Source organism: Canis aureus, chromosome 7 (genome assembly GCF_053574225.1).
Source record: "Canis aureus isolate CA01 chromosome 7, VMU_Caureus_v.1.0, whole genome shotgun sequence".
Taxonomy (NCBI): domain Eukaryota; kingdom Metazoa; phylum Chordata; class Mammalia; order Carnivora; family Canidae; genus Canis; species Canis aureus.
In genome coordinates this window covers 59911534-59939125 of record NC_135617.1, presented here as the reverse complement: position 1 = coordinate 59939125, position 27592 = coordinate 59911534, and the positions used below count along the sequence as shown (strand labels likewise).

Sequence of the window (27592 nt, the reverse complement as noted above, 5' to 3'; positions counted from 1 at the left end):
TAACTTCCTGCCCACAAATAACCCCACGGCCTTTGGAATGGGAAAGATCTGGATTCTAGGACTAGCTCTGTGAGTACTAGCAGGTGACCTTGAGTAAGTCACTCAACCTCCCTCTACTTTGGTTCCTTGTGGGTAAATGGGAAAGCAGTTATATGTGTTGAAGACTCTAATGTAGCACACGGCAGGGTAGGATTCCATAGTGACTGTGCACACACAGATTGAATACACATAGCCTTTATACTGTTTTATGCTAATGATTGGTACCCCTCCCCATGAAACTTTGTGGTCTTTTAGGGTAGAATATTGTATGTTTCATTTCTGAATAGGGTATACACTAGGTACCTAATACCTGTTTATTGAAGGGATACATCCGGGAGTGAATGAAGGAATAAATGTGTCTTCTTTCAGCCTGTCCCAGGCAGTACATAGGGAAAAGCAGTGTGGGTGGATGGTAGCAAGGGGTAGGCTAACTTGCAGTCACTCCGCTTGGCCTGGGGTCTATGATTTTTGCCTCCTACACCCACAGAAGGTGGTCAGAGCCTTAGAGATTCTCCAGGCAACTTCCTCACTGCACAGAGCCTTAGAGATGCAGTCAACTCCTTCAATGCACAGATGAGAAGCTAAGGCTTAGAGAGGGGAAAGCACTTGCCCAAGGTCACACAACCTCTTAATGGCAGAGCCAGGATTAAGAATTAGAACTCAGGCCTCCTGATCTCCAGCCGAGGGCAATGTACATGCTTCACTGCTTCTTTGGGGGCTGTTCTTCTAGGGAAGGAAGATGGCTTTGTGCAGCCTGGTTCCAAGGTCCTCCCCTCTGCCCTCTGCCAGTCCTTTCTCACATCTAGCTCCAATCCTTTTCCCTTTCACCAGATTCCGTCCCTGTTCACTTGGAGTCTGGCCTCTGAAGGCTGGCTCCTGCATTAACCCATTACCACCCAACTGGGAATAAGGATCTTCCCTGGGGTTCTCCAAGGTTCAATTTCCTCTCCCCACCCTTGGCCCCAGGAACTTGCCGGAACCAGGGATGGGGAGGGATGTTGGCTGAGGCGCTGGCGCCCCCTCCGCGGAGTAGGGACTGAGAGGAGTTGCGGCACAGATCTTCCCAGGATGGGGGGTGGTGCGGTGAGCAGGGCTGGGAGTGGGGAAGGGGTGCGGGGAGCCCCTGTTGCTTCTCCTCTTTGGGGGGTGGCTATTAGGTAGGCTTGGGGAAGGCGGAGTTTGGGGGGCCGGGGGCGGGGCTCCAGCGCTGGGAGGAAGAGGGGGGGCGCGCTGGCTCCAGCTCGGCTCAGACAAAAGGCGGCGGCGGGAGCGGGCGGGAGGCGGAGCGGCGCCGCGAGGGCCTCAAGGTGACACCCGCCCCCGGCCCCGGCCCCCCCGGCCCGGCCCCCTAGCCCGCCTCCCCACCCCCAGCCCCGAGCCCCCTACCCCGGTGCCCTTTCCAGGCCCCCTCCCCCCGGCGGGGGGTGGGGAGCAGCGAGGGCCCCGCCCCCTCCCGCCCCCTCCCCAGGGCCGGCGCAGGATGCCCTCGGCCCCCGGCAGCCCCCCGGGAAGCCCTGAGCTCGACGCACCCCCTCTACGCCATGTCCCCCCCTGGCTCGGCCGCGGGAGAGAGCGCCGGCGGCGGCGGCGGCGGTGGCGGCCCCGGGGTCCCGGAAGAGCCCGCGGCGGCGGCAGCGGCAGCGGCGGACGAGGGCCCCGCCCGAGAGGAGGTGAGAACCCGCGGCGCCCCTTCCCCGGCGCGGCCGCAGCCTGGCCCCCCACCCCCCGCCGCGCGGCCCCCGCCGGCTCCGCCGCAGCGCGGCCGGCGCCCCGCACCCCGAGCCGGCCGCCGCAGCCGCAGTCCCGCGCCGATGCCCCCACCGGCGGCCGGAGCTGTCCGCGGTGGCGGGGAAGGGGCTGCGCCGGGGGCGGGGCTCGGGGGTCCCGGGCAGGGGGAGGGGCCTGGGGGCGGAGCCTCGCGGACCCCGGGCGGACCGGGTGGGGACGGTGGCAGGAATCCTGGCTCGCGGAGGGGACGCTATCCTGAAGGCCAGGAAGGGCGACGTATAGGTGCTACAGAGGCAGGAGGGTACCGTGGGGAAGTGGTGGTGGTACCTCATCTGGGGTCCTAAGAAGGTCAGATGTATACAGAGGCGATTCCTCGCCCCCGGGGTCACCGGGAGTGTGTGAGCGTACCTCTCTCCCCCAATCCCCGGGGGTGGGGGTGGGGGGGGGCTGAGCCCAGGAAGCTTTCGGAGTGTTGGAAATAAGCATATCCCTATTTAGGGGCCCTACTCTCCAGTCCTCTTAACCTGGAAACAAAGGTTTGAGGAAGAGACCAGGAGCACTGCTCCCCTCCCCCCCATCTCCCATGCACACTCGTGCACACACATACACACTGCACTAGCGGCAGAAGCACATGGGCGGGGACGGACCTTCAGGTAGAGACCCTTTCAGAGGTGCTCCCAGAGGGACAAGTGCACACTCAGGGGGGCACACAAAAATGCACATCTGCACACACTCCAAGGCCAAGGCTCCTGGAAAGGTACATGTACCCTAATCTTGTTTGGACAGGCTGTGTGCTATTGCCTAGCCCACCTACCTATCTGCACTTCCAGATCTTTCCTCTCATTTCACACCAGGCCCAGGGCTGCTGCCTGTTACTGTGCCCTTCCTTTCCACCCTTTTCTCCCTTTCCTTGGCTAGCCTCCAGGTCAGGCCTGGGAAACTGGAGGAAATCAGGATCTCAGCAGGAGGGGGTGTGTGTGTGTGTGTGTGTGTGTGTGTGTGTGTTGGGGGAAGGGGGTTCCTAAAGCTACCCACAGGGAGGAGGAGTGAGAAAGCACAGCCCACCACAAGAAATCCAGCTCAATTCTCATTTATTAAGTGGCTTCAGGGTGCCAGAACCATGGTAGACACACAGAGTGAGACCCTCCCCTCAGGAGCACTCAGTCTAGACATGTAAACAAGTCATTGGGGTGACGGAAGGAGGGGGGGGAAGAATGGGCTGAGTGCTTTAACAGCCCCCAGAGAGCCCCAAGAATCATTTTCTTTTGACAAATGACTGGACTGCAAACATCTTCCTCCCTTCCCTCCTACTCTGGTCCCACATCCCCACTCCCCAGCCACTTGCCTCTGCCCTTCTGGATAGCTCCTCCTGGACTGCGTTCTACTCAGAGATACCAGTCCTTTCCCTCTCATTTTAGAATAGGGAAAGGATGTTAGGGTCCAGGAAGGAGACTTACAGGGGGCCTAAGGGCCAGATGTGGAAAAAGTGTCAGAGCTTGGGGTTTTCTGGGCCCACCTTCCCCTCCAAAGGAGGTATGAGACTAATGGTCTGTGAGGGACAGGGAGGTGGATGGGTCAAAGAGGACTGGCTCCTCCAGAACCCAAGGCTCAAATTGGGAAGAGATGAGGGCCCCACCTGTTAGGTGGGAAGGTGAGGTCAGTGGGTCCCTGCCCACTTTCCTGGAACACCTAGAAGGAATCCTGGCTGGGGACCTGCCTTCGCTGACGCCTGTCCTTCCTGTCTCCCCATCCACACCTTCTTCTGTTCCATGGCCATCTTTATGTCTGTCTTTGGACTCTGTTTCTCTGGGTGCCATCCTATCCATCTGTGTCTTCTCTGCCACCTGGGCCTCCTCCCTCCATCTCTGGCTCTGATCCCTCTCTGCCTTTTGGGGTATCTCTCTCTCTCTGTGTACTTCCCTATACTGGCATTCTGTTCTCTTTTCCTGTCCCCATGGCTCACTCTGGGTCATTTCTGCCTTTGTCTTTGGTCCTCGGCTTCCATCTCGGTCTTACCTTTTCTCTTCACATCCCTGTCTGCCTGTCATCTCTGCCGCTGGCTTTCACCCCTCCATCCATCTCTGTGCTGGGTCCTGCCACTCCATCTCACTCCCCATTTATCTCGGACCTTCCTCTGCCCGTCCGAGCAGCAGCGTCCCATCCAGCCCTCTTTCACCAAGTCCCTCTGCCGTGAGTCCCACTGGAAGTGCCTGCTGCTCTCGCTGCTCATGTACGGCTGTCTGGGGGCTGTGGCCTGGTGCCACGTAACCACGGTGACCCGCCTCACCTTCAGCAGCGCCTACCAGGGCAACAGCCTCATGTACCACGACAGCCCCTGCTCCAACGGCTATGTCTACATCCCCCTGGCCTTCCTGCTCATGCTGTACGCCGTCTACCTGGTGGAGTGTTGGCATTGCCAAGCCCGCCATGAGCTGCAGCACCGTGTTGATGTGAGCAGCGTGCGGGAGCGTGTGGGCCGCATGCAGCAGGCCACGCCCTGTATCTGGTGGAAGGCCATCAGCTACCACTATGTCCGCCGCACCCGCCAGGTCACCCGATACCGCAATGGAGACGCCTACACCACCACCCAGGTGAGGGGCTGGAGGGGAGCACAGGTCAGTCCAGATGGGAGGGGGGGGGCGCGGGGACCCTCACTGACTGTCCCCAGGGGGAGGAGCACAGGCAACACTGAGCTCTTGTGGACATGGAAGCAGGAGGGCAATAACAACCATAATAGTAACAGGGAACACTCGCAGCCAGGCTCTGCCCTACATACATTATAAATGCCAGGTCATTTCTTTTAACCCCCATAACCACCCTGTGAGGTAGGTAACTACTGTCCACATTTTACAGATGAGGAAACTGAGGCCTTGAGAGGTTAAGTACCCTGCCCAGAGTCAAACCAACAGTATGTGGTGTATTTGAACCCAGGCAGTGTGGCTCCAGGGTGGTGTATACTGCTTAGTGCTTAATGGTTGGAGAAGGCTTCACATGCACTATCTCACAGCATGCTCTCACCTGTTCAGTGAGGCGGCTGCTTTCAGGTCCTCTTTCACAGGTAAGGAATCCTAAGCTCAATGACTTGCTCAAGGTCCGCAGCTCCTCAGTGGTAGTGCTAGATTCAAACCCAGGTCCCCAGGTCCCAAGTTCAAGGCTCCCAAAGGTGGGAGCCTTCTGGCAAAGGGATGGAGGTAGGCATGGGAGGCCCCACGGAGAGATGGGGGCGGGGGCCAACGAGCACTTCCCGGACCCGTGAGGCTCAGGCATTACTCGAGCCTTGGAAGAAGAGGGCATTTTCTCCGGATTGGGATGGGGGAACAGAAGCCTGGGGCCTGTGAGCATCGGTAGGGGGCTGGGAGAGAGCTAAGGTGGGAATGGGCAGACCAGAGACAAAGGCGAGACGAAGGTGGTCTCGACAGGGTGCTCCTCGGCCCCTCTGGGAACACTCGTAAAAGGGAAGAAGGGGCAGCGGAGGGCACGGGAGACAGGGCGAAAAGGTCGGGCAAGCCCGATTCACGGCCAGCGCCTGACCGCCCCCCGCCCCCCCACCCGCGGAGCAGCGCTTAACTGCAATCAGCAGGCACCCCGGTAGGTCCGAGTTCGAGTTCCCGCCCGTCCTCAGGCCTGATGCTGACGCTCGGCCGCCGTGCTCTGTGGGGCAGATGCTAACTAAGCTCCTGCCCGGCTGGGCCGAGCGGCCTCTAAGGCGGGGCAGGCAGGCTCTTAGGGTTTGCGCGGGCAGCAGGCGCGGCGAAGGGGCGGACGAGGGTGAGCCTGCAGAAGCGACTCCCGCCGCCCTCCCCGGCGCCGCAGGTCTACCATGAGCGCGTCAACACGCACGTGGCCGAGGCCGAGTTCGACTACGCGCGCTGCGGCGTCCGCGACGTGTCCAAGGCGCTGGTGGGGCTGGAGGGCGCGCCGGCCACGCGCCTGCGCTTCACCAAGTGCTTCAGCTTCGCCAGCGTGGAGGCCGAGAACGCCTACCTGTGCCAGCGCGCGCGCTTCTTCGCCGAGAACGAGGGCCTGGACGACTACATGGAGGCGCGCGAGGGCATGCACCTCAAGAACGTGGACTTCCGCGAGTTCATGGTGGCCTTCCCGGACCCAGCGCGGCCGCCGTGGTACGCCTGCTCGTCGGCCTTCTGGGCCGCGGCGCTGCTCACGCTGTCGTGGCCGCTGCGCGTGCTGGCCGAGTACCGCACGGCCTACGCGCACTACCACGTGGAGAAGCTCTTCGGCCTGGAGGGCCCGGGCTCGGCGAGCAGCGCGGGCGGCGGCCTGAGCCCCAGCGACGAGCTGCTGCCGCCGCTCACGCACCGCCTGCCGCGGGTCAACACGGTGGACAGCACGGAGCTCGAGTGGCACATCCGCTCCAACCAGCAGCTGGTGCCCAGCTACTCGGAGGCGGTGCTCATGGACCTGGCGGGGCTGGGGGCGCGCTGCGCGGGGGCGGCGGGCGGCGGCTACGGGCCGGCGTGCCGCTACGGCGGGGTGGGCGGCCCGGGCGCGGCGGGCGTGGCCCCCTACCGGCGCAGCTGCGAGCACTGCCAGCGCGCCGTCAGCAGCTCGTCCATCTTCTCGCGCAGCGCGCTCAGCATCTGCGCCAGCCCGCGGGCCGGCCCGGGGCCCGGGGGCGGCCCGGGCTGCGGGGGCAGCCGCTTCTCGCTCGGCCGCCTCTACGGCTCGCGGCGCAGCTGCCTGTGGCGCAGCCGGAGCGGGAGCGTCAACGAGGCGAGCTGCCCCACCGAGCAGACGCGCCTGTCGAGCCAGGCCAGCATGGGGGACGACGAGGACGACGACGAGGAGGAGGAGGCCGGGCCGCCGCCGCCCTACCACGACGCCCTCTACTTCCCGGTGCTCATCGTGCACCGGCAAGAGGGGTGCCTGGGCCACAGCCACCGGCCGCTGCACCGCCACGGCTCCTGCGTAGAGACCTCACTGTGACCTCGGCCCGGCCCGGCCAGGCCCGCCGGCCTCCCTCCCGCCCCCCGCCAGACTGTGCTCCTCGCGCGCAGCGGGGGGAGTCGCGATGCTGACTGGGGCTGTGCTGGGCACGGCGCGGGGAGCGGGCGGCGAGGGGGCGCGCGGGGCGGACCCCGTGGGCTCCGGACCCCCGCCTTTCCTGAACAGAAAGAGACCGGCGACGGTGACGGCTGGGAAGGGGAGTGGCGGCTCCGGAGCACCCCCCTCCCCCCCCCCCCCCCCCCCGGGCCCGGTGGGCTCTGCCAGCCCCGCCCCTGCGTTTCCAGGGGGCGCCTCCCTTTCCTACACGCACACTCGAGATTTCCCGTCCAGCCTTTCAATGGATCTTCTGTTAGTGGCGACTGTTCTGTGGCACCGCGTGGGGCCCGTCTCCAGGGCGAGGCCTTCGCTGTGCAGCTGGGGAGGTTGCGAGGCGCGGGGAAGGGAGATTGGAGCTTTCCTTCCACCGCTGCCTGGCCCCACCGGGGCCTCTCTCTCTGCGGAGGGGTGGTGGTTTGGGGAACACCAGGGCTGGCTTCCAACCAGCTAATGAATTCAGTGGGTCTGAGGCCGGAGCCAGATGTCAGCCTCGATGCTCCAGCTCAAAACCGTGCAAATGTTGCTATTCTCTTCTTGGCGCTGGCCCCAAACATCGGGGTTTCCTTTCTGCCCCTCCCTCCACCGCTGTTTATCTTGCTGGGTCCCTCGAGTGTGGGTCCTGGAGGGACTGTGCTCACACCACAGCCGTCACTCTGCTCCCTTCCCTCTTGCTCTCTGGCCCCAAGGAGCAGTTGCCCAGGGGGGAGGGAGGCAAAATGAGGGGATGTGTCTCAATCCTGTCTCTGAACTCTGCAGCCTCCCGGCAGCAGCGACCTAACCCGGGCTCTGGGAGGGCTCGCCCTTCAGAGGGGGGTGCGATACTCCCCAGGGCACCTTCATTAAAGCTGGTCATGGTGAATGGGTGGAAAGAGGGAGAGACAGACCCGGGTGACAAAGGGGAGTTCTCGCCCCCGGTGGGAGTCAAAAGAGGAGAGGGCAGCAGAGGGAGACAGAAAGGACTTCCAAAGGTGGGGGGTTGTCTGGGGCGACTCTTGCCTTCCCCAGACTTGTGGGAGGTGGTGTGAAGAGCCGTTGTCCCCACACATTACCTCTGCAGGGCTGAGAATGTGCTCACAAGCCCCAACTGGAGAAATACTCAATTCCAGTGGCAGGGTCCGAGGCAGGAATTCTCCAAATCTTGCCTGACCCCGGTGTCCTTCCCTATCCCATGAGCTGAAGCCCTGCAGTGTATCCCAGGGTCTTCAAAGGGGCACCCTGCCACCACCCAAGGGCACTGGCCCCACCGCCTTTTCTCCCCGACCACTCCCACCCTGATGCGCTTCAGTGTGCATGTCTGTGTACAACCAACCCCCTGCCCTCTCAACTCCCCTGGCTAAAGTTTTCCCAGCAGACTCAGTGCCCAGGGATTGAGCTCACATTTCAAGCTGGAGAGGATCACCCTTGGGCCGCCAACATCGCTCATCCCTGATGCTCCTCACTTTGCCTGAGCCTTCAGAGCTCCTCCTTCCCCTCCTTCAGCCTCCTCGCCCATCCTCCTTCAGCCTAGCCAGGACTACACCTGCCAAGGGCATGACTGCCACCTATGCAACATCTTCTCTGGCTTTCCTTCCCCCTTCCCTGGGGGGCTTAGGAGGTACAGACTGTGGGGACACCATGGCCCATGGCCCATTGGGGTTGAGCTTTACTTTCCCTGTGGCGATGGCAGAGTGGGAAAGGCAGAGGAGGCCAGGGAAGGGGTGGCTTGGGCCGGAGGGAATGGCTGCCCACTAGGTTTCCCTGGGCAGCGGTGGCCACCTGCCTGCCAGCACGAAACCTGCCTGGCCCCTGAGTCTGTGCTCCTTGGGGGCCTGGCATTTGGAGCACCTCTCTTTTTGAATGGACATCTGTGAGGTACAGGTGGTGAGCTGTGGCCGCAGGCCCCGGTTCTCCGCCAGCTGGTACCTGGATGTCGTGCTCTTGTGTGAAGGCAGCCCAGCCACTTCACGACTCCAAGGAGGGAGGGACTCCGCTCCTTCTCTCTCAGGTCCATTCCTGACACAGAACCTGAGCTAGGAGGAGGGGACAGGGCGAGGGGGGGGGGGGCTATTATTATTTTTGCCTGTATTGACTGTGTCTGCCTAGGTCTTAACACAGACGGCCTCACCTTCCACACATGCACAGACTTAGAGAGAAACCAATTCTTTGGTCTATTTTCTTGGTAGCTTTATTGATTGCCAGGGAAAACGAAAACCAGAAAATTAATTAATCTCTAAAATTAAACTTTACACTGAATGTTCTTGTTTCTCTAATTAGAACCTCTGCTAGCAGCTGTGGCTATGTACACACACTCACACACACCCTCACATCTACACGTTTGCACTCCAGAACTGTCAGAGGGTGTCAGGCACAAGACAGACTTCAGGTTGCCCAGACAGGCACACAAGTGCAGTCACTCCCAAGCCCCCTTTGGTGCTCTGCTCTGCGCTGCTTGTTGGAAGGAGTCCCTGAAAACAGGCACCCCCAGGCTGTGGCTGCAGCCCCATGACCCATCCTTTGGAAAGACCACAGTTCTGGAGGCTCTGGGTCTCTCAGTGGGAGGAGGATGGAGGACAAGGCTCAGCCTGGATCTATCAGGTCCTCTTGTGGCCCCGTGGGCTGATGTGGCTCCTGTGGGCAGCCGCAGAAGGACAGGGACTCATGGAGGGCACCCGGAAGGCTCCTTTTGTGCTGGGAACAAGGGCTTGTGGGGTGGGCTGGGCCTGGCTGGGGAGAAGACAGTATCTGTCAATTGGGTGCATCACACTGTGGCCTTTCTGTCGTGGATTTCCAAGCGCAAAGATTGTACAAATCAAACTGGTGGATAATAAAGTTGCAGATGACTCACTGACTTCCCTCCCCAGTGTGGCACCTCCCCCACGCCCTCCTCCTCCTCCCAGCAGAAGTTCCCTGGTGGGGGCAGTGGGTCTGAGTCTCTCCTGTCACCTCTGTTTTCCCCTTTCCAGGTTGAGGGGGCACAGGTTAGAATGAGGGGATGGAATGGCCTGTAGAACGGGATCACTTTAGCAGCGTCAAGTAATAGGGAGCATCGGCAGGGGTGAGAGTGGAAGAGCCAGGCAAAGCTCTGCAGTCACCAGAGGAGAGAAAGACCCTGTGTGTGTGTGTGTGTGTGTGTGTGCGCGCGCGCGTGCGTCCCTGTGTGTGCATGCATGCACATCTTTGAAGGTCAAGAAGCCCAGGACCTGTTCAGTAGAGAGGAACATGGTGGGGGGGGGGGCAGGGAGATGGATGGCCTCCACGGGAGAGTCTGGGCAGGGACTGGCTTTTGGTCTTCTCTGCCTTCCCTAATCCTGGAAGAAGTCAGTCATTTCAGGTAACATCCTCTTCCAGGGGTACAAGGGATGGGTCCCACTTCATACCCCTTCTTTCCCCCATCCCAGTCCCTTCCCCCACCTCATATCCTCATCTGCATCACACTTGATCACTCACCGCAAGGATATCCATGGTCTCTGTCTCCTCCCTCTAGACCCATGTAACATTCTATAGGAGGAATGATTGAACATGAAATGAGAGATCGGGCTAGGACAGTGACCCAGGTCCTGTCACTGCCCCAGCCCCCCAGTTCCCCAACCTTATCCTACAGGGTTCTCAGGGCCCTTGGCAGTGATTGGTGACATGAAGTGGCTGGGATTCAAGGCCCGCTGGCGGGCGGCTTCCCGGTTGGCACAGAGGGCCTGGCCAATGAGGTACTCGCTCTCCTGGGCTACATCTGACAGGCGCAAGTCAAACTCCAGGAGGGTCTTGTTGTCTGACATGCCTTCCAGGAGCTGCTTCCCGCCGTCCTGGGAGAGGAGTACAAGAGAAGGGGTCGTTTTATATCACTACCTAGGATTGCACACGTGCATACACATTTATATAAAGATGTGACTAGAATGAGAGTTTCACGAAACAACGGTTAACCTATTTGTCCAGCACGCTAATGTGTCCTATGCAATCCTATCCTATTCTATAAGAAAAATGGTACTCAAGACCTACTAAACTGAATTTTTGACCCTCATGATTTGAAAAACATGGTTCTGTGATAATGATGGTAACTCCACTCCTCTGATTCTACCATGGGTAGGTGAGACAGATCTGGCTAATGACATCTGAGGAGGAAGGATGGAGGAAGTGGTTTCTGGGAAGGTTGTTCTCACTCTGAAAAGAGAACAAGAGAGAGGGGTGCTCTCCCTTTTCCTGTCTCTGAGCATGGCCCCAAGTGACATGCAGCAGCCATCTTGGGACCTGAGAGAAGCACCTGGGAGGACACCGCCAAGTGGCTGGGTGGGCAGAGCAGATGGCACCACTGAGCGAGTGAATTTACCACCTCCGAAGATCCTCTACCCTGGGGCTTCTGATTATGGGACGTATTGAATATTCCTCTTGTTTAGGCCACTTCCTGGATCGGTTTTCTGTTACTTGTGGCCAAGAGCACTCTGTTGGGAGACGGTGTGTGTGTGTGAGCAAGACTGTTCTCTGGGGAGGTTTGGTACAGGGTGCCAACATGGAGGGAACACATGGAGGGTCCCCCTCACTAGTCCTCATAGCTCCAAGCTCCAGCCCCTTGTTGGGTGGGCTACACCTGATGTGAACAATTTTTTATGTGGGAGGTAGAATGGTTGTGTTCTATGGTTGTGACCCAATAGTGTGGTGCAAAGTCAGTTTAATGGGTTACAGATGCATTTTTTAAAAATGAAGCAGAATAGAATATAAAGGAAACTATTAGCATGTGTCACAAGCAGTGAAAGTACATTTCAATGATGCTATATTGATAGGTCTGTTCACTAGGTGTTCATGTAAATTGCATTTCTTGTTTTGACACTTGCTCAAGAAAATGAGAGACATTGTCTATCAGAAAAGACCCAGGTGGGGCATCTGGGTGACTCAGTTGGTTAAGCATCCAACTCTTGTTTTCTGTTCAGGTCATGATCTCGGGGTTCAGAGATCCAGCCCTGCATCAGGTTCCACACTCAGCAGGGAGTCTGCTTGAGATTCTCTCTCTCCCTCTGTCCCTTGTTGCATTTTTTCTCTCTCTCTCCCTCAAATAAATATTTTTGAAAATATTTCATTTATTTGAGAGAGAGAGAGAGAGTGTGAGCACCAATGGGGGGGAGGGGCAGAGGGAGAGGAAGAAGCAGGTTCCCCACTGAGCAGGGAACCCCGATTCTGGGCTTGATCCCAGGACCCTGAGATCATGACTAGAGCCAAAGGTAGACAGTTAACTGATTCAGCCTCCCAGGTACCCCAAATAAACAAATCTGGTTTTCAACCAGCCCTGTTTTTTTTTTTTTTTAAAGATTTTATTTAAAATAAATAAAAGAGAGAGAGAACATGAGCAGAGGGAATGGCAGGCAGAGGGAGAAGCAGGTTCCCCACTGAGCAGGGAGCCTGATGTGGGGCTTGATCCTAGGACCCTGGGATCATGACCTGAGCTGAAGGCAGACGCTTAACCAAGTGAGCCTCCCAGGAGTACCCAGTCCTGGATTTGAATCACAGCACTGACATTCTCTACCGACTGGATGCTCTTGGGTGATGCATTAACCCCTCTGAGACTCAATTTTCCATCTGTAAAGTGGGGTTAAGAATACACATTCTAGGGGCACCTGGGTGGTTCAGTCAGTTAAGTGTCCCACTCTTGGTTTTGGTTCAGGTCATGATCTCAGGGTTGTGAGATTGAGCCCTATGTCAAGCTCTACACTGAGCATGGAGTCTGCTTGAGATTCTCTCTCCCTCTCTCTCTGCCCCTCCCTCATCCCTCTTCTCTCTCTCTCTCTCAAATAAATAAATAAATCTTAAAAAAAAAGAGTTCATATTTTATTAGAGGTGCCTGGCTGGCTCAGTCCATAGAGCATGCAACATTTTATCTTGAGGTTGTAAGTTTGAGCCCCATGTTGGGTGTAAAGATTACTTAAAAATAAAATCTTCAAAAAAAAGAAAAGAATACACATTCTACTAGATAACTGTAGGAATAAAGGAATAGTGCCTGGCATAGGCTATAACGCTGAATAATAGTAATAGCTAGCGATCCTGAGGTCCTAGCCAGTGCCTCCAATGTTAACTGCTTTATAACTCATTTAATCCTCCCAGTAACAACACGTAGAAGTAGATTCTATTATTATCTCCATTTTACAGATGAGGACATGGTGGCCCAAAAACGTTAAATAATTTAACCGAGTGCAAAATGGCAGAGCTGGGATTAGAACTGGGTAAAGTCTGTGGTCTTAACAATTACTCTGGAAGTTCCTCAAGGCAGTTGGATTCCCACACTCACCCCCCAAGGCTACGGGGCTCTTCTTGGCTCTGCCAGCCCCAGAAGGTACAGCTTACCAGCCCGATGTGATTGCAGGACAGGTTGATGCTGGTGAGCGTGGTGTTGACAGTGAGCACCTGGGAGAGGAGGGTGGCGGTGGGCTCAGAGAGTTCATTGCCCCCGAGGTGCAGGGTTGTGAGGCACTTGTTGGTCTGTAAGGCATGGGCAAGTGCCTGGCCACCCTCATCTTCGATGCAGTTGAGGCGCAGGTTGAGGGAAATGAGGTTGGTGTTGTGTGCTAGGGCGTGAGCCAGTGACTGGGCACCAGGCGCACGCACCTGGTTGTTGGCCAGGGTGAGCACACGGAGGTGGCTGTGGCTTAGCAGCTTGGCCGCGGCACGTGCACCCCGGTCCCCGATGAGGTTGTGTGATAGGTCCAGCTCCTCAAGGGCTGGGTGATCCAGGAGGCTGCGAATTAGTATGCGTGCCTTGTCATCGTCCACCTTGCTTCGGGTCAGCCTGAAGGTCTGTGGGCAGGTAGAAAGTATGCAGCACCTGGCAGCCAGGGAGAATCTGCCTGCCTGCCTGCCCAGCTACCTTCTGCAGGTAGAGGAGCAGGCCACAGGGAGGCCCGAGGTTCTGCTTATCTGGTGTTGGCCATCCAACTGGCCCTGGCCAGGGCAGGGCTTCCCCGCGTGGCAGAGCAGTGCGGAACTGGTGGCAGGCAGTAGAAGGAAAGCCTACCATTTATTGACAAATTACTATGCGGTAGGCATGCTGCTAGAGTGTTATCATAACAATTATCTCTGACTCTCTAACCCCCAGGCAGGTAGAATGAGTTCTTTCTACTTTGCAGATAGAAAATGAAGGCTGAGGGTGGACAGGTCATTTGCTCAGGGTCACACAGTCACAGTGATCAAGTCCCAGAGGTAGGTTCAAATCCAGGTCTATTTGATGCCCCAACTCCTGTTTGATGGCCAGGAGAGGAACTCTTGGATGGAGAGGCCAGGGAAAGAAGCAGGATGAGAGATGGGGAATGGAAGGATGGAGAGAAAAGACAAAAGAATGGGGTAGGACTAGCATGGGGAATCCTGGAGATGGGAGTCCTAATCCTCTCCTTCTAACCAGCTCCTTCCACTCCTCCCTCTTCCACGGGGCCTCTCCACCCTCTTCCCATTCTTCATTCCCCTGCTTTCTTTATGTCTCCCTTAGCCAGCTTAGAGCCTCTTGTGTCTCTTATCATTTCATTGTACCTATCTGGCAAAGCTCCAACCATGGATCAACCCCACTCTGTTTTCTGCCTATCTGTGCCCAAGCAATTGATGTAACGGAAAATGTCACATGACAGTTCTGGTTGGTATCTCTGGAACCACCCTCAGACCCTCAATGCTGTGTGCCAATTTAGCCCTGTTTCTCTGGACAACATATTCTCTCTTACTCTATAACAATGATTTCAACCTTCTCCAGCCTTCTCAAACTTCAGGGAGCCACCCTACAGCCTCCTTTCTGCACTTCAGTTTCCTCCTGCCTCCCTGGCCATTGAATGGGAACCCTTCATTTTCCTAATACCAAACACGAGCCCACTGCTACCCACCACATCCTCTCTCCTCTGCCCAGAGCCAACTGCCCCACCTCAGTTCTCAATTCTACCCTCCCTGCCTTCTCAAGAACCTTCCTTGGTAAATGAACCTATGCCTTTCTCCTGGACTCATCACTTTGTTGCTGTCCAGTGGAACTTTATACTGGTTTTAAACCCATGCAAATATCTTTTTAAGAAAACCTAAACCCTTCATATTACTGATTTCCCCTTCATACCCTTCACAGCCAAGTTCTTGAATAAGCTGATCACAGCCATCCTGTTTCCTCACTTCCCACTCTCTCCATAAACCACTCCAATCTGGCCCCTGTTCCTGGCACTCCACTGACAGTTCCGGCTCTGTGACCTCTGAGTTTGCTAAATTCGGTCCTCAGCAGCACCCCACTCCATTGCTGCTTGCTCCTTTTCTTGAGATTCACCCATCCCTCCGCTCTGTGACTTGAGGCCATGTCTCCCCCGTTTCCTCTTTCTCTGACTTTTTGGCAGGCTTTCCCTCTTCCAATCAGAATACGTGGGACATACTTTACTGAAAAATTATCTGTCGAGTATTTGAGTTTCAAATTTAACTGGATGTCTTGTATTTTTATTTGCTAAATCTAGCATTCCTAGCCTAGTTGTAATTTTACATTTACATGATTGCTGATGAGTGCCTTTTATCCCACCAGACTGCTAGCTCCAGAGGCCACAAATGGTATTAATTTTGCTCATTGTTGAATCTTCAGCACCAAGGATAGGGCCCAGAGTGCAGATGTTCCTTGGATGAGTAAGTGGCTTGAGAACTGGGAGAGCAGTGCCTTGTTCGACTCTGCATCCCCAGAATCCAGCTTGGTGCAGGGTGCATTCACTTGGTCAGTGAATGAGAAGGAAATGGGAGATGATGGGGATGGAGGAGGAGGAGGAAGAGCAGGAAGAGGAGGGGAGAATGGGACATAGAGGAAGGCCCGGCCGCCTGGTACCTTGAGGGTGTGGCATGCCTTGATGGTGGCCGCCAGGGAGTGGCAGTCCTGATAGGTGAAGAGGAAGAGGTTCCACTCGAAGTTCATGCCGCAGTCCTTGACCCCATACACCAGGTCCAGCTCCTCCAGGTGGCTCAGGCCAGCTACCAGGTCCCGCAGTTGGTAGTGGTCCCCGGTGGGCTGCTCCATCTCGGCCTCGCTGCCCGAGTCGGACAGCTCCCCATTCCACGGCTGGAGCGGGAGCTGCACGGGCGGAAGGAACTGATCCACGCGGAGCCTGCGCACGTAGTTCCTGCAGAATGGCAGCAGGTCGAGGATCACCGCGGGGTCTGTGGTGCTCGGGATGAAGTGCTTTATCAGGTTTTCCAGGTGCCGCTCGAAGAACAGGCGCTTCCAGCTGCCTCCGTGCCTGGCCACGTGGCACACGGGCCAGCGCTGCATGCAGCAACGGCGCCAGTAGTTCTCGTCGTCGATCAGGTTGGCGGTCACGGTCAGCGGCAGGTCGGGTGACAAGTGGTTCAGGACCTTCTGCTGGTGCTCTGGAAGCAGCTGCTTCAGGATAGGGTTGTCTTTGAGAACAGGAGGGAAAGCAGGAGTCACAGTGGTGGGGATACCACAACGTGGTACCCTGGGCTGGTCCTGCCTGGGGGCACCCAAGCAAATGGAAGACCTTCTGCGGCCCTCAGGGAGCCCCAGCCTGAGAGGGGGCGGGCAGCCTTTACTATCAGGGATGCTTAGTCTGAGGATAGAGACGTAGCCCCTGGCATTGGGATGTTCCCTGCCTGAAGGTGGACATCTTCCTGTCTGGTTCCAGGGAGCTCCCAGTCTGAACAAGAATCTCAGGTCTAGCCCTCAGGTATTACTTAGTCTGATGTAGGAGATAATCCTGAGCCCAGAGATTCCCAAATGATTTGATTCATTAATTTCAAAACAAAACAGAACAAATATATTTGAACATCTACTGTGCTCCAAGACACTAAGTGCTGAGGGTACAAGCAAGAGTGAGGAAGACGGTGGAAGCCACTCCTTCTTAGGAGAGGAGGCAGACAGTAAATAAGTCAGGAGAATATATTGTAGGTCAGGTGGTGGTACGTGCTACAGATAAATGATGATCCTGTCCTCACAGCCCCAACCAGTAGGAGAGGCTGGGAACTCATCTTTGAAAAGGATAACCATTTACAGAGCACAAAGTACAGAACAAACCAAGAACCTATATGCACTGTGGAAGGCTCCAAGAGAGTGGAGGATGGTCAACCAGGGAGGGCTTTCTGGAGGAGGTGTTTGGTAAATATGATTTGGGCTGGGTTTTGCTGGAGAGAGTGGGAAAGATGAGGAGAGGGCATAGACAGGCAGTGCACAGTGTGGATGGGAATCTGGTGGACCCTGGAAGTAGAGACAGTGGGAGAAACCATTCTGGTTCCAAAGGGTAAGGGCAGTGTTTACTGGGGATGAGGACCCAGTGCAGGAGGGCAGGGGCTGCCCCAAGACCCAGCCTTTGAGGTTTTGCCTCTGGGCAGGCAGTCCCCACCCATCCTACCCTGCTCCTGGCCTTTTGAAACCTCCTGCCCAGGGCAGGGACAGACTCACTCTGGAAGTTCTCAACAATGTGCTGAATGCAGAGCTCTGTGAGGAGGGGCACGATGGCCAGTGACCACTCAGGGTCCTCAGCTATGATCCTGCGCATCCGACGTACATTGGCCCCGGATTTCCAGCCCTTGGACTTGCTGGGGGGTGGGATGACTGAGGGTCTTGAGGGCTGGGGACCTGTGCTTGAAGCTTGGCCTGCGGTGGAGGACCTGTCCTGCATGGTGATTGAGGATCGGCTGAGGACTGACAGTGTTGGTGTCACTAGGGTTTCCTGCATGCTGTGGACTGGCAGCCTAGGGGCAGGTAGCCCCTTGGTGATGGCCTTGCAACGAGGAGTCTCTCAGACTGGCAGGTTCTTGGTGCCCATGGGAACCTGGAGGGAGAGGAGGGGTGGAGATCTTAACTTTGGAGCGTTTCAGTGGGCATTTAGCAAGAGAGGTAGCACACAGTGGTTCTTAAGGGTCCATCTCTGGAGTAGAGCAGATCCAGGTAAAAATCCTACTGGTTAGCTGTGTGGCCTTGGGCAAGTTACTGAATCTCTTCTAGTTTCATATGCCTCCTCTACAAAATGAAGAGGACAGTTACTTATAAGAGGAGTGGGAGAAGTGAATAAAATAATGCATCTAAAGAGGCATAGTATACTACGACACATGCAACTATAGCAAAGAGCAGGCCGACATTTTGGATAATAATATCTATACAGAAATCAGAAGTAATTAATATATGTTGGACGCTTATTTATGTATTTTAAAAAAGATTTCTGAGAATGAGAGAGAGAGAGAGAGAGAGAATGTCCAAGAATGGGCAGAGTAGAGGCAGAGGGGAAGAGAGAGAGAATCTCAAGCAGACACCCCCACTAAGTGTGGAGCCTGGTATGGAGCTCCATCCTACAACCCTGAGGTCATGACCTGAGCCAAAACCAAGAGTCAGATGCTCAACCGACTGTGCCACCCAGGCGCTCCTGGACACTTTTTTTTTTTTTTTTTCCTGGACACTTTTTAAAAAAAGTTCTTTATGGGGATCCCTGGGTGGCACAGCGGTTTAGCGCCTGCCTTTGGCCCAGGACGCTGTCCTGGAGACCCTGGATCGAATCTCACGTCGGGCTCCTGGTGCATGGAGCCTGCTTCTCCCTCTGCCTGTGTCTCTGCCTCTCTCTCTCTCTCTCTGTGTGACTATCATAAATAAATAAAAATTAAAAAAAAAGTTCTTTATGCATGTTAACCAATTTAATCCTCACAAAAGCCTTTTTGAAATAGGCATTTTTATTTTTCCCATTTTTCTGATGTGAACCCAAAACACAGAGAGGCTAATTGACTTGCCCCATGTCACACAGCTTATAAATAACAAGGATGGATTTAAATTCAGTCTATCAAGTTCATTGTTTTCTTTAAAGATTTTAAATAATCTCTACAGCCAACATCGGGCCTGAGCTCACAACCCGGAGACCAAGAGTTACATGCTCTACTGACGGAGACAGCCAGGTGCCACTCAAGTTAATTCTCTGAACCCTACATTGTACTGCCCCTCTGAAGGTGAGAGGTCTAGATGCATATTGCCAAACGCTCGAAGTATAATAAAGAACCATTAAAAAAAAAAAAAAAAAGAACCATTTAGTTTGGGACGCCTGGGTGGTTCAGCGGTTGAGCACATCTGCGTTCAGCTCAGGGCGTGATCCTGGAGCATTGGGATCAAGTTCCGCATCGGGTTCCCTGCATGGAGCCTGCTTCTCTGTCTGCCTGTGTCTCTGCCTCTCTTTTTTGTGTGTCTCTCATGAATAAATAAATAAAATCTTTAAAAAAGGAGCCATTTAGTTCAAAACAGCTCCTGGGGTTAAGTATTTTATAGAACAGCACTGCCTGACCAGGAGGATGGGGTTGAGAACAGCACTGCCAAGTAGAAATGAGATACATGTCAAAATGTAGGCCACATATACTATTTAAAATGTAGTAAAATAAAATAAAATAAAAAATAATCAAGAGAAATGGGTGAAATTAGTTTCATGTTTTTTTTTAATTTTTTTAAATTTTTTTTTAGTTTCATGTTTAACCCAATATGTCTAATATTATCATTGAAATATGTAATCAATATAAAAATTATGTTTAAAAAAGATTTTATTTATTCATGACAGATACACAGAGAGAGGCAGAGACACAGGCAGAAGAAGAAGCAGGCTCCTTGCAAGGAGCCTGATGCGGGACTTGATCCCAGATCCTGGGATCACGCCCTGAGCGGAAGGCAGACACTCCACCACTGAGCCACCCAGGCGTTCTTATAAAAATTATTAATGCGATATTTTACATACCTTGCATACTAAGCCTTCCAAATCGGATAGCTCAATAGCCATGTGTGGCCAGTGGCTACTGTTTTGGATAGTGTAGGCTGAGAGGAGGGAGAGGCGAACCGGACCCAGGCTCTGTCCAGGGGGCCGGCACCTTCCCTCTTCCCCTCTGAGAGCTTTGGCTTGCACCACCCCCCCACGCCCATCTGATCCAGTCTTCCTAGTTCTCCCAGAAGCCCTGCATTCCAGACGGCAGCGGGGAAGGCGTGGGAGGCAAAAAAGCAGCTAAATCTGGGGCTGGAGACAGAAGACAGAGGATGTATCTGGGGCTGGGGACCCTCCTCCGCATTTGTCCATTTGTGCACGCTTGCTGCAGGTGCCCTGAGGCTGCAGGCTGAAATGGGGCCACTCCACACAGAGCTCCTCCTCTGGGCAGTTTCCCCTCAGATTTGCTCTGTGACTCGGTGCACTGTGTAGTGGCCGGTGGGAAGGAACACTCTGAACCAGCATAGGTGTCCTTGGCAGATGGAGAGGACCAGATGGTGCTCCCCAGTCCACCAGGCATCTCAAGGAGGAAGAGCCTGGCTGCGTGTGTGGGGAGGTGGGGGCGAGAAAGGCGGGGGAGGGGGGGTGGGGGCAGGGGCAGTGTAGGGAAGACATCTATGTATTTGTGACACCCTTATGCAAATCAAATGCAGAGGCACAAACAGATTGTGTCCAGATTGATGGAATAACCAGCTGGTGCATTTGACTAATAGCCCCTCAGAGGGCGTGGCTGGGAGGGGATGCTGCTTGGAGGTGCCAGATGACTTTGCATTTCTGGTTTTGCCAGTGACTTGCTGTGTGACCTTGGCCAATTTACTTAACCTATCTGAGCTTCAGTTTCCTTATCCATACAACTTTCCTTATCTGCAGGGGGTTGTGGAGACGAGATAATATCTGAAAAGAGTATTGGGGGTGTGGGGGGCTGTGGAGGATGGGGGACAGGGGTCTTAGGCTGGGAGTAGCTTAGAGTGCCACCTCTGAGTGCTGACCTGAGATGGGATGGAATCCTGGAGTGGCCCTTCCCTATCTCCAGGGGAGAGGCGAAGGGCAAGGTGGCAGTGGTGGTGTTTGGGGCTGGATAGGATGGAGGGGCCTGGCAGTCTGGGCACAAGGAGGAAAGAGCCAAAGGGCCAGGCCTGCTCCTGCCAGCTCTGCATCTGGTCTCCTAGGGCTCCTGCCAAAAGTTCCCTCCAGAGTTCTGGCCGAAAACATTCCGGCATGCCCTTTGGGCCCAGATGTATTCCCAAGACACGCTGTGGGCCATGCCCAAGGGAGCAGGACCCGGCTTGGTGGGGGGTGGAAGGAACCCCAGATTTCTGGTTAGTGTTGCCCTGGAGCCGACTCCGGGCATTTCTCTGCCCAGCCTCACCATCCAGGTAGGCTGCTTTCCTCTCCTTCCTCCTGGGAGGCCAGATGTCCGGGAAACCCGACCTGGGGCCAGACTGGCCGCCCTCTGGAATAGGCTGCCTGGCACTGGTTCCACTATCTAGGGCTTCATTGCCTTAGGATCCGACGTCTCTTCCTAAAGTCTGATCTGCATCTTTCATGCTGCAGTTTAGAGCCTGCAGTCCCTTTGTGGGCCTGATACTGCAGGACCCACCCTGGTGTAGTCTCCTGGGCCCCAGCCACCTCCTCAGAAGGAAGAGGCAGGGCATCCCTCCTAGTGCTCCAGGGACTCGGGCGGGTATCAAAAAGAGCCCCTATAATGCTGATCCTGCAACGACTATGTTTACAGAAACCTCCATACCACTAGGTCTGATGTCATTTGAAAGGACAATGTTGAAACCATTAACCTCATAAGAAATTAAGAGGTGATAGTTTTCACTTTCCCCATCACCTGTACAACCTATCCCCCACCTCCCCTCTGGTAACTGCCATATGTTAACTAACTGCAGTTCAAATAAAGACAAAAAAAAAAAAAAGATGACATAAAGCAGGGCCCCTCCCTGTGCAGGAGCAGGCGGTGAACCTGACCCGCCCCCCCTTCTCACCCACTGTGAGGCCACCACTCTCTTGGCTCTCCTCCCACCTCTCTGATCATTCCTGAAGTCTGTTTGTAGGCTCTGGGTCACCCTGCCCACCCCTCATGAGCTGCAGCTCCTCTGGGGACTGCCGCCTGCCCTGCCAGGCTCCTGGAGATGGTTGCAGCTCTCACCTCTCCTCTGAGCTCCAAACTCATGCCTGCTGCCTGCCTTCTGCACTCTGGAGAACTCAGAGTCTCTCCCAAGCCTCTCCTCCTCCTGGCTCCCTACCTGGCCAGGGGCACCAGGCCCCCCATATCTGGTTTCTTTTGAATCCTGCCAATTCCACTTCCCATCCCAGCGGCCCTCCTGTCCCTTAACTTGGGGGTGGGGAGGAGGATGCCTGGGTGGCTCAGCAGTTGAGTGTCTGTCTTTGGCTCAGGGCATGATCCCTGCCCGGGGATTGAGTCCCACATGAGGCTCTCTGCGGGGAGCCTGCTTCTCCCTGTGCCCTTGTCTCTGCCTCTCTCTCTATGTCTCTCATGAATAAATAAATAAAATCTTGGAAAAAAAAAAAAAAAAAAAACAAAACCTTGCGGGAGAAGACAAGGGAAGGGGCCTGCTGGCCTGGATCCCAGCTCTAGCTGCTCAGCACCTGGCGCTGGCCGTCAGCATGGTCCTCACAACTAGCCTTCCCTCCCGAGGCTGCCATGGCCACTCGCTACAGCTCGGCTTCCTGAACTCAGTAGAGAAGGCCCAGGGCACCTGGGAGGCTCAGTGATTGAGCGTCTGCCTTGGGCTCAGGTCATGATCCTGGGGTCCTGGGATCGAGTCCTGCAGGGAGCCTGCTTCTCCCTCTGCCTATGTCTCTGCCTTTCTCTGTCTCTCATGAATAAATAAATATCTTAAAAAAAAAAAAAAAAAAGAAGGCCCCTGTGACTGGACATCCTATTTGTTTTTTAAAAAAATTGTATTTACTTATTCATGAGAGACAGAGGGAGAAGCAGGCTCTATGCAGGGAGCCTGACGTGGGACTCGATCCCAGGTCTCCTGGATCAGGCCCTGGGCTGAAGGTGGCACTAAGCCGCTGAGCCTCCGCCCCCCCCGCCCCCCCCCCCCCCCCCAAACAGGGCTGCGCCTGGACATCCTGTTTAAAAGAAACTCCTGTTTGCCCCTGGAACTCTGCAGGCTAGTTCACGCTGCCGGCCTATGCTCAAACAGTTCTCTCTGCCTGGAAGGCCTTTCCCACGGCCTCGGCCCAGGAAACGGACAGTCCTTGGTTTTCTCAAATCTGGGTTTAAATACCACTTCCTCTCTGAAATCTTCCAGCCTTTCTTGTCCTCACCCCCCTCCCTCCGAAACAGCCCCTCCCTTTATCAGACCCTGTAACTGTGTCCCTTCAACGATCTGATTGATGACCCTCCACCCACACCCACACTAGGCTGTGGACTCCTTGAGGCCCAGGGACTGTTTCCAACTCCTTTTTCTCCCTACTCCCTAGCCCATGTCAGGTCTGCCTTACAGGAGGTAGCTGGTTTTCTGAGTTGCCCCACCCCCTTCTAAGAACAGATTCTGGCCAATAGGAGTGTCCCATATTGGTCAGGGTGATTGGCTCAAAGTTGGCCACCTGATGCCAGCCAATCCGGTCCTTTCTGGGATTTGTTGGAGCAGCAGCAGAGGTAGACACAAGGACGGATGTCCTTGAAGGATACGGATCTCCTGCTGCTGGAGGCTGTTTCCCTTCATGTGGAGACCTGTCTGCAGCAGGAGGGAATGAAGCCTGGAGGAGACCAGCAGGATTGAGAGATGGACAGAGAACACCTGGCACCCTATCTGAGGCCCTGAGGCCCCCAGAACTGCCAGGCTCCTCAGCAGTTCCTCTGGTTCTGAGACCTCCTTGGCAGCCTTCTAATAGGTCCCTAATAGGTCTAATAGCATCTGCTGATGCTGAGTTGAGTTTCTGCCCATTTGTGACCAAAGGGTCCTGACCATTTGGGTAGGCTCACAATTTGGTGAATGAAATGATGGAAAAAAATCCTAAATCAGTAGATGAAATAGTTCAATGGGGTGGCTGAGAAGGGCCAGAGGCCCCCAGGTTTATTATACACAGGGCCTGGCACCTAACTCCTGGGGCCCCTTCCTATCCTGATCACCCTGGGCCTCCAGCCTCACCTTTCATCTCTTCAGCCATAGGATATATCAGTAATTAGCAGTTACCAACTTCTTTCAGGGCTGTGCTGTCATTTGAGTCTTACAGCCACTCTACAGTGGAGGTAGGGCTTCTTATCTTCATGCTAGGGATGAGAAATGACTGGTCCTAGGACACCTAGGAGGGCTGGGCCCACGGTCACCTCTCTGTCACCACAGGGCACTGCTCTTCCACAGTTTGCTGGGTGCGTCCCCTCCCCACATTTTCCACCCTTCCCCAGGAAAGAGGAAGGCATGTCCCTGCTTCCTGGGAGGCTGGGCTCCTATCTTTAGGCAAAGAGAGCCTGTCAGAGAAGGCCTCCCCAGGCCAGGAAAGCAACGAGACATTGGCACCCTACTACGGAAATTACTGGTTCATAACATATACATTTATCTATCTATATCTATATCTATCTATATCGATATCTCCCCTCTTATCAGGCATCCACACCTCTGTGTGAATGAATTTCAGATCCAAAAAGTCAAGTTAGGAAGAGGGCAAGGAGAACACATCACCACGGGTGGAGGGCCCATAGGAGAATAAGTCAGGGGACCTGAGATAACTCCACCTACTTCACAGGCATCACCAGTCTGCAGCTGAGGGTGGTAGCAGGTGGCATTATTTTTCCTGGAAGCCTGGGGGGTGGATAGACACCCATTAGTGAGGGGCCCAAAGGCACCCCGACAGCTCCTAAGGGCCTGAGGAGGACAGCTCCAGAAATGGCACCCACTTTCCTCTTTGGAGCTTTTCTCCCTAGGGAACCTATGGGGTAGACAGAGAATCCCAGAGTATGAAGACTGAAAGTGTGTTGAACACTCTGATCCTTCTCTTTTCTCATATTCCAGAGAGAAAGTCAGGGCCATGGGGAGTGATCACTTCTTGTGCCACCACCTGGTGCCCCTATTGAAATGCACAGCTTACTCTAGGATGGGGAAGGTGGGGACATGTCCTGTGACCTTTCATTTCCTGGCACAGGTTTCACAGGCCTGTTGGGCTTTACAATGCTGTGTCTCCAGCCATCATCCAGCCTAACCCCACACAGGACCACAATCCCTGTAGAAAGGTCAATCCTCTCCCAACCAGCTCTCTGTTCTGTGTCCTTAGGACCAGGGCTCAGGGTCCTAAAATCACATTCAGGCCATAACTCAAAGGGTTGGGTGTAAAAGTCTATTCTCTATGTGCCCAAGCACAGGTAATATTAAGTGACAACATGCCCTAGTTCGGCCAGCTTGGCCTTGTTTTTGATGGCTTGCATCTGCTGGACAAGTGTCCTGGGAACCATATCTTGCCTATACACAGCTATGATTTATGGAGTTTTAGGCTCTCAAAGCATTTGCACAGCAGGAGGCAGCTGGTAAGGACTTAGGAATTATACTGCATTAAGGCCAATCTCCACTCTACCCCGGAGCATCTGTGAGGCCTTGGGGAAGTCATTTCACCCTACTAAGCCTCCATTTCTTTATCTGTAAAATGGGGGTAGAAATTAGTAGTGTCTACTTCCTAAGATTATCCAGAAGATTTTAAAGGAGCTGATGTGTGTAAGAGGATTCATGTCATGCTGGGCCCAGAGCCACCCTTCAAAATATGTGTTAGATGTTGTGATGAAGATGTGACATGCCTTACCTAGGTATGTTCATTCAATCTTCCTTCAATTGAGGACTATTCTTGCTATTATGACACTATTATCTCCATTGCACAAATGGGGAAACAAGCTTAGAAAGCATAAGTAGCTTGCTGAGCATCACATAGCTAGTAAGTGGGAGACCTAAAGTTTCAGCTGATACCCATTCAAAGCTCTCTGTCACTTCCATGCACAAAAGCATAGAAATAATAAGCTGTTGGGATTGCTTCCTAAACTGTCCAGATTCAGTTGTTCATGGTACTTTTCCAGCGGGCCTCCTATTTTCTGCAGCTCATGGGCGCTTCTCATCCTGTCACCAGTGTGAAGCCTGGGGTAACCCTTTAGATGCTGGCCTAAACAGCCCAGACTCCCTCACCCCCTAAGTCACTGCCAGACATGAGGCCCTTCCACAGAACTGGACCGTCGCCTGAATCCTTCAGCATGAGGCCTCTAGGGACCCAAGAACATTCTGTAGAGCTGCACTTTCCTGCTCCATGGCTCACATTGGGCCCTTGATATTGCTCATAGACCTGGGACTCAGTGCCTGAATCTCTAGCACATTCCCTCCTCTCGGACGTCTCAAACCTTCTCTATTCTTCTCAAGTCTCCAGTTAAATCTAACCACTGTAGCCAGACGGTTCTCCCCACTGCCTGAAGGGGAAAGTTGAAGAGGCTGGGGGAGAACTCTCTCCCCTTCCTGCTCATCACATCCCTGGTCCTCATTCTCACCTGCCTTCCTCTTTTTTTTTTTTTTTTTTTACCTGCCTTCCTCTTAACTGAGGAGCCAAAGCACCTCTGTGCCCCTTGGACACTACCTTCTGGGCTGGCTCGGCTAGATGGGTTATATCCTCTACCCACTTCTCCCTCTGTGCTTCCTCTGACTTCTCAGCCAGCTTCTCCTTCACTTTAGGATCCCAGAGGAGACCCCTCCCTGGGCATCTGTCCTCAGGGGCCCTGGGCTTTTGTCTTACTTTCCTGATCTCTTTCATGCCTCCATCAGACCCTACCTCCGGCCATATGCCTCCCAAATTCCCACTTGGGAATTCTTAGTTTGTGAAATCACAAAAGAAGGACAGCAAAGTTCTGTGATGGAGCCTGGGCCCAGCATGCTTGGTGATTGGCCCCAGTGAGATGGCACACTTATCACACCCCTGGGCTTGGCCCTTCTCCCAACTCCTGACCACTTGGGTCTGTTGTCTTAAAAAGGGCTCCAGAGTATTCATTCCTCACCCCTTACTCCTGCCTTGGGCTCAGACACTCCTGCAGGGAAGCTCAGCTCCAAAGGCCAGCGAGTCCCTCCCCCAACTTGCCAGGGGTGAGGAGGCCCTTGCGGCTCCTTAGTAACCAAGGGAAACCAGCCGTGCTGTGGGAGGGAGGGAGGAAGGGAGGTACTGAAGCTTCTGGACCTGTAGGAGGGACTGCAGCCTGCAGGAGCTGGGAATGGGAGTCCGTCTTTCTGAGAAGCCTGCGGCTCCTCCGGGGCTCAGGACTGCTCTCCTCCACGACCTACCCGATGCCCCACACTCTCCTTCCTCCTTCTCGTGGTGCCCCCCCAACCCCGCACCCCTTTACTGGCAGACCTTAAACCTCTGGGCCAATATGCAGTGACCTTAGCGGAGAAGCAAGGGTCCCGCCTCAAATGGGTGGGGTGGGGAGTCTCCTGTGGGGACAGACGGGGCTCAGAGCCAAGCCAATCTCAGCCAGGCGGGAGCGGGGGCAGGGGGAGTTCAGCCCCATAAGGGAGGCCCGGGCTTGAGCTGTCTTCCCGGGCTCACCTCACCCACTCTCGAGGCCGGGCGCTCCCCTTCCTGCAGGCCCACCGCGCAGCCGCGCCGGTCGTTAGGGACGCCCCGCGTCGCCAGGGGGCGGGTCCGAGGGCGGGTGCGCATGTGCGCGCCTACATCCGCGTGCGCTCGGGTCTCCGCGGCGAGCCGCTGGGTGGGTCCTGGGAACCGGGAGGGGCGGGGCGGGGCGGGGTGGGGGGAAAGGGGGCCGTGCTCCGAGGTTCTGGGGAGCGCGCTTGGGAATAGATGGGCTTTTCTGGGGGAGGGGGAGGAGTAGGGCCTGGGGCAGGGCTCCGGACTGGAGTGCTGTTCCTTCTTGGTACCTTCTGTGTGGAACCGGGGTGCGCGGTGACGAATGGACAAAGGAAAAGCATCCGCAGTTTCTTCTGGAAGGTGAGGAGGTGGAAGGGCACCTGCAGGGGTTACCGGATCTCCTCTGGGGCCTACTGTTGCCCCGAGCCTTGCAGGAGAGCTGTGGGCTGCAGCATCCTTGCAGTGTGGTACCTTCCACCTTTCTCCAG

At 55.2% G+C, this 27592-nt stretch overlaps 2 protein-coding genes across 15 annotated transcripts; one reads left to right on the top strand and one right to left on the bottom strand.

Moving 5' to 3' along the window:
- Positions 1-1464: 1464 nt before the first annotated feature.
- On the top strand, positions 1465-9655 carry TMEM151B (transmembrane protein 151B). Of its 2 annotated transcripts, XM_077903830.1 has the most exons (3): positions 1465-1709; positions 3918-4358; positions 5581-9655. In XM_077903830.1, exons 1-3 carry the CDS (start codon positions 1581-1583, stop codon positions 6709-6711), a joined length of 1701 nt encoding a protein of 566 aa, XP_077759956.1. In that variant the 5' UTR covers positions 1465-1580; the 3' UTR covers positions 6712-9655. The 2 variants fall into 2 exon arrangements, with proteins under 2 accessions (XP_077759956.1, XP_077759955.1); XM_077903829.1 differs by lacking the exon at positions 1465-1709 and having other exon boundaries at positions 1983-4358.
- Positions 8898-27199, bottom strand: DRC5 (dynein regulatory complex subunit 5). Of its 13 annotated transcripts, XM_077903837.1 has the most exons (9): positions 27063-27130; positions 24239-24301; positions 23651-23772; positions 17195-17567; positions 15608-16176; positions 13132-13581; positions 10583-10607; positions 10255-10305; positions 8898-9527 (listed from the first exon to the last, which is right to left on the bottom strand). In XM_077903837.1, exons 4-9 carry the CDS (start codon positions 17469-17471, stop codon positions 9385-9387), a joined length of 1515 nt encoding a protein of 504 aa, XP_077759963.1. In that variant the 5' UTR covers positions 17472-17567; positions 23651-23772; positions 24239-24301; positions 27063-27130; the 3' UTR covers positions 8898-9384. The 13 variants fall into 13 exon arrangements, with proteins under 13 accessions (XP_077759963.1, XP_077759970.1, XP_077759958.1 ...); XM_077903844.1 differs by lacking the exons at positions 23651-23772; positions 24239-24301 and having other exon boundaries at positions 13132-13191; positions 13393-13581; positions 27063-27199; XM_077903832.1 differs by lacking the exon at positions 23651-23772 and having other exon boundaries at positions 27063-27152.
- Positions 27200-27592: the final 393 nt, after the last annotated feature.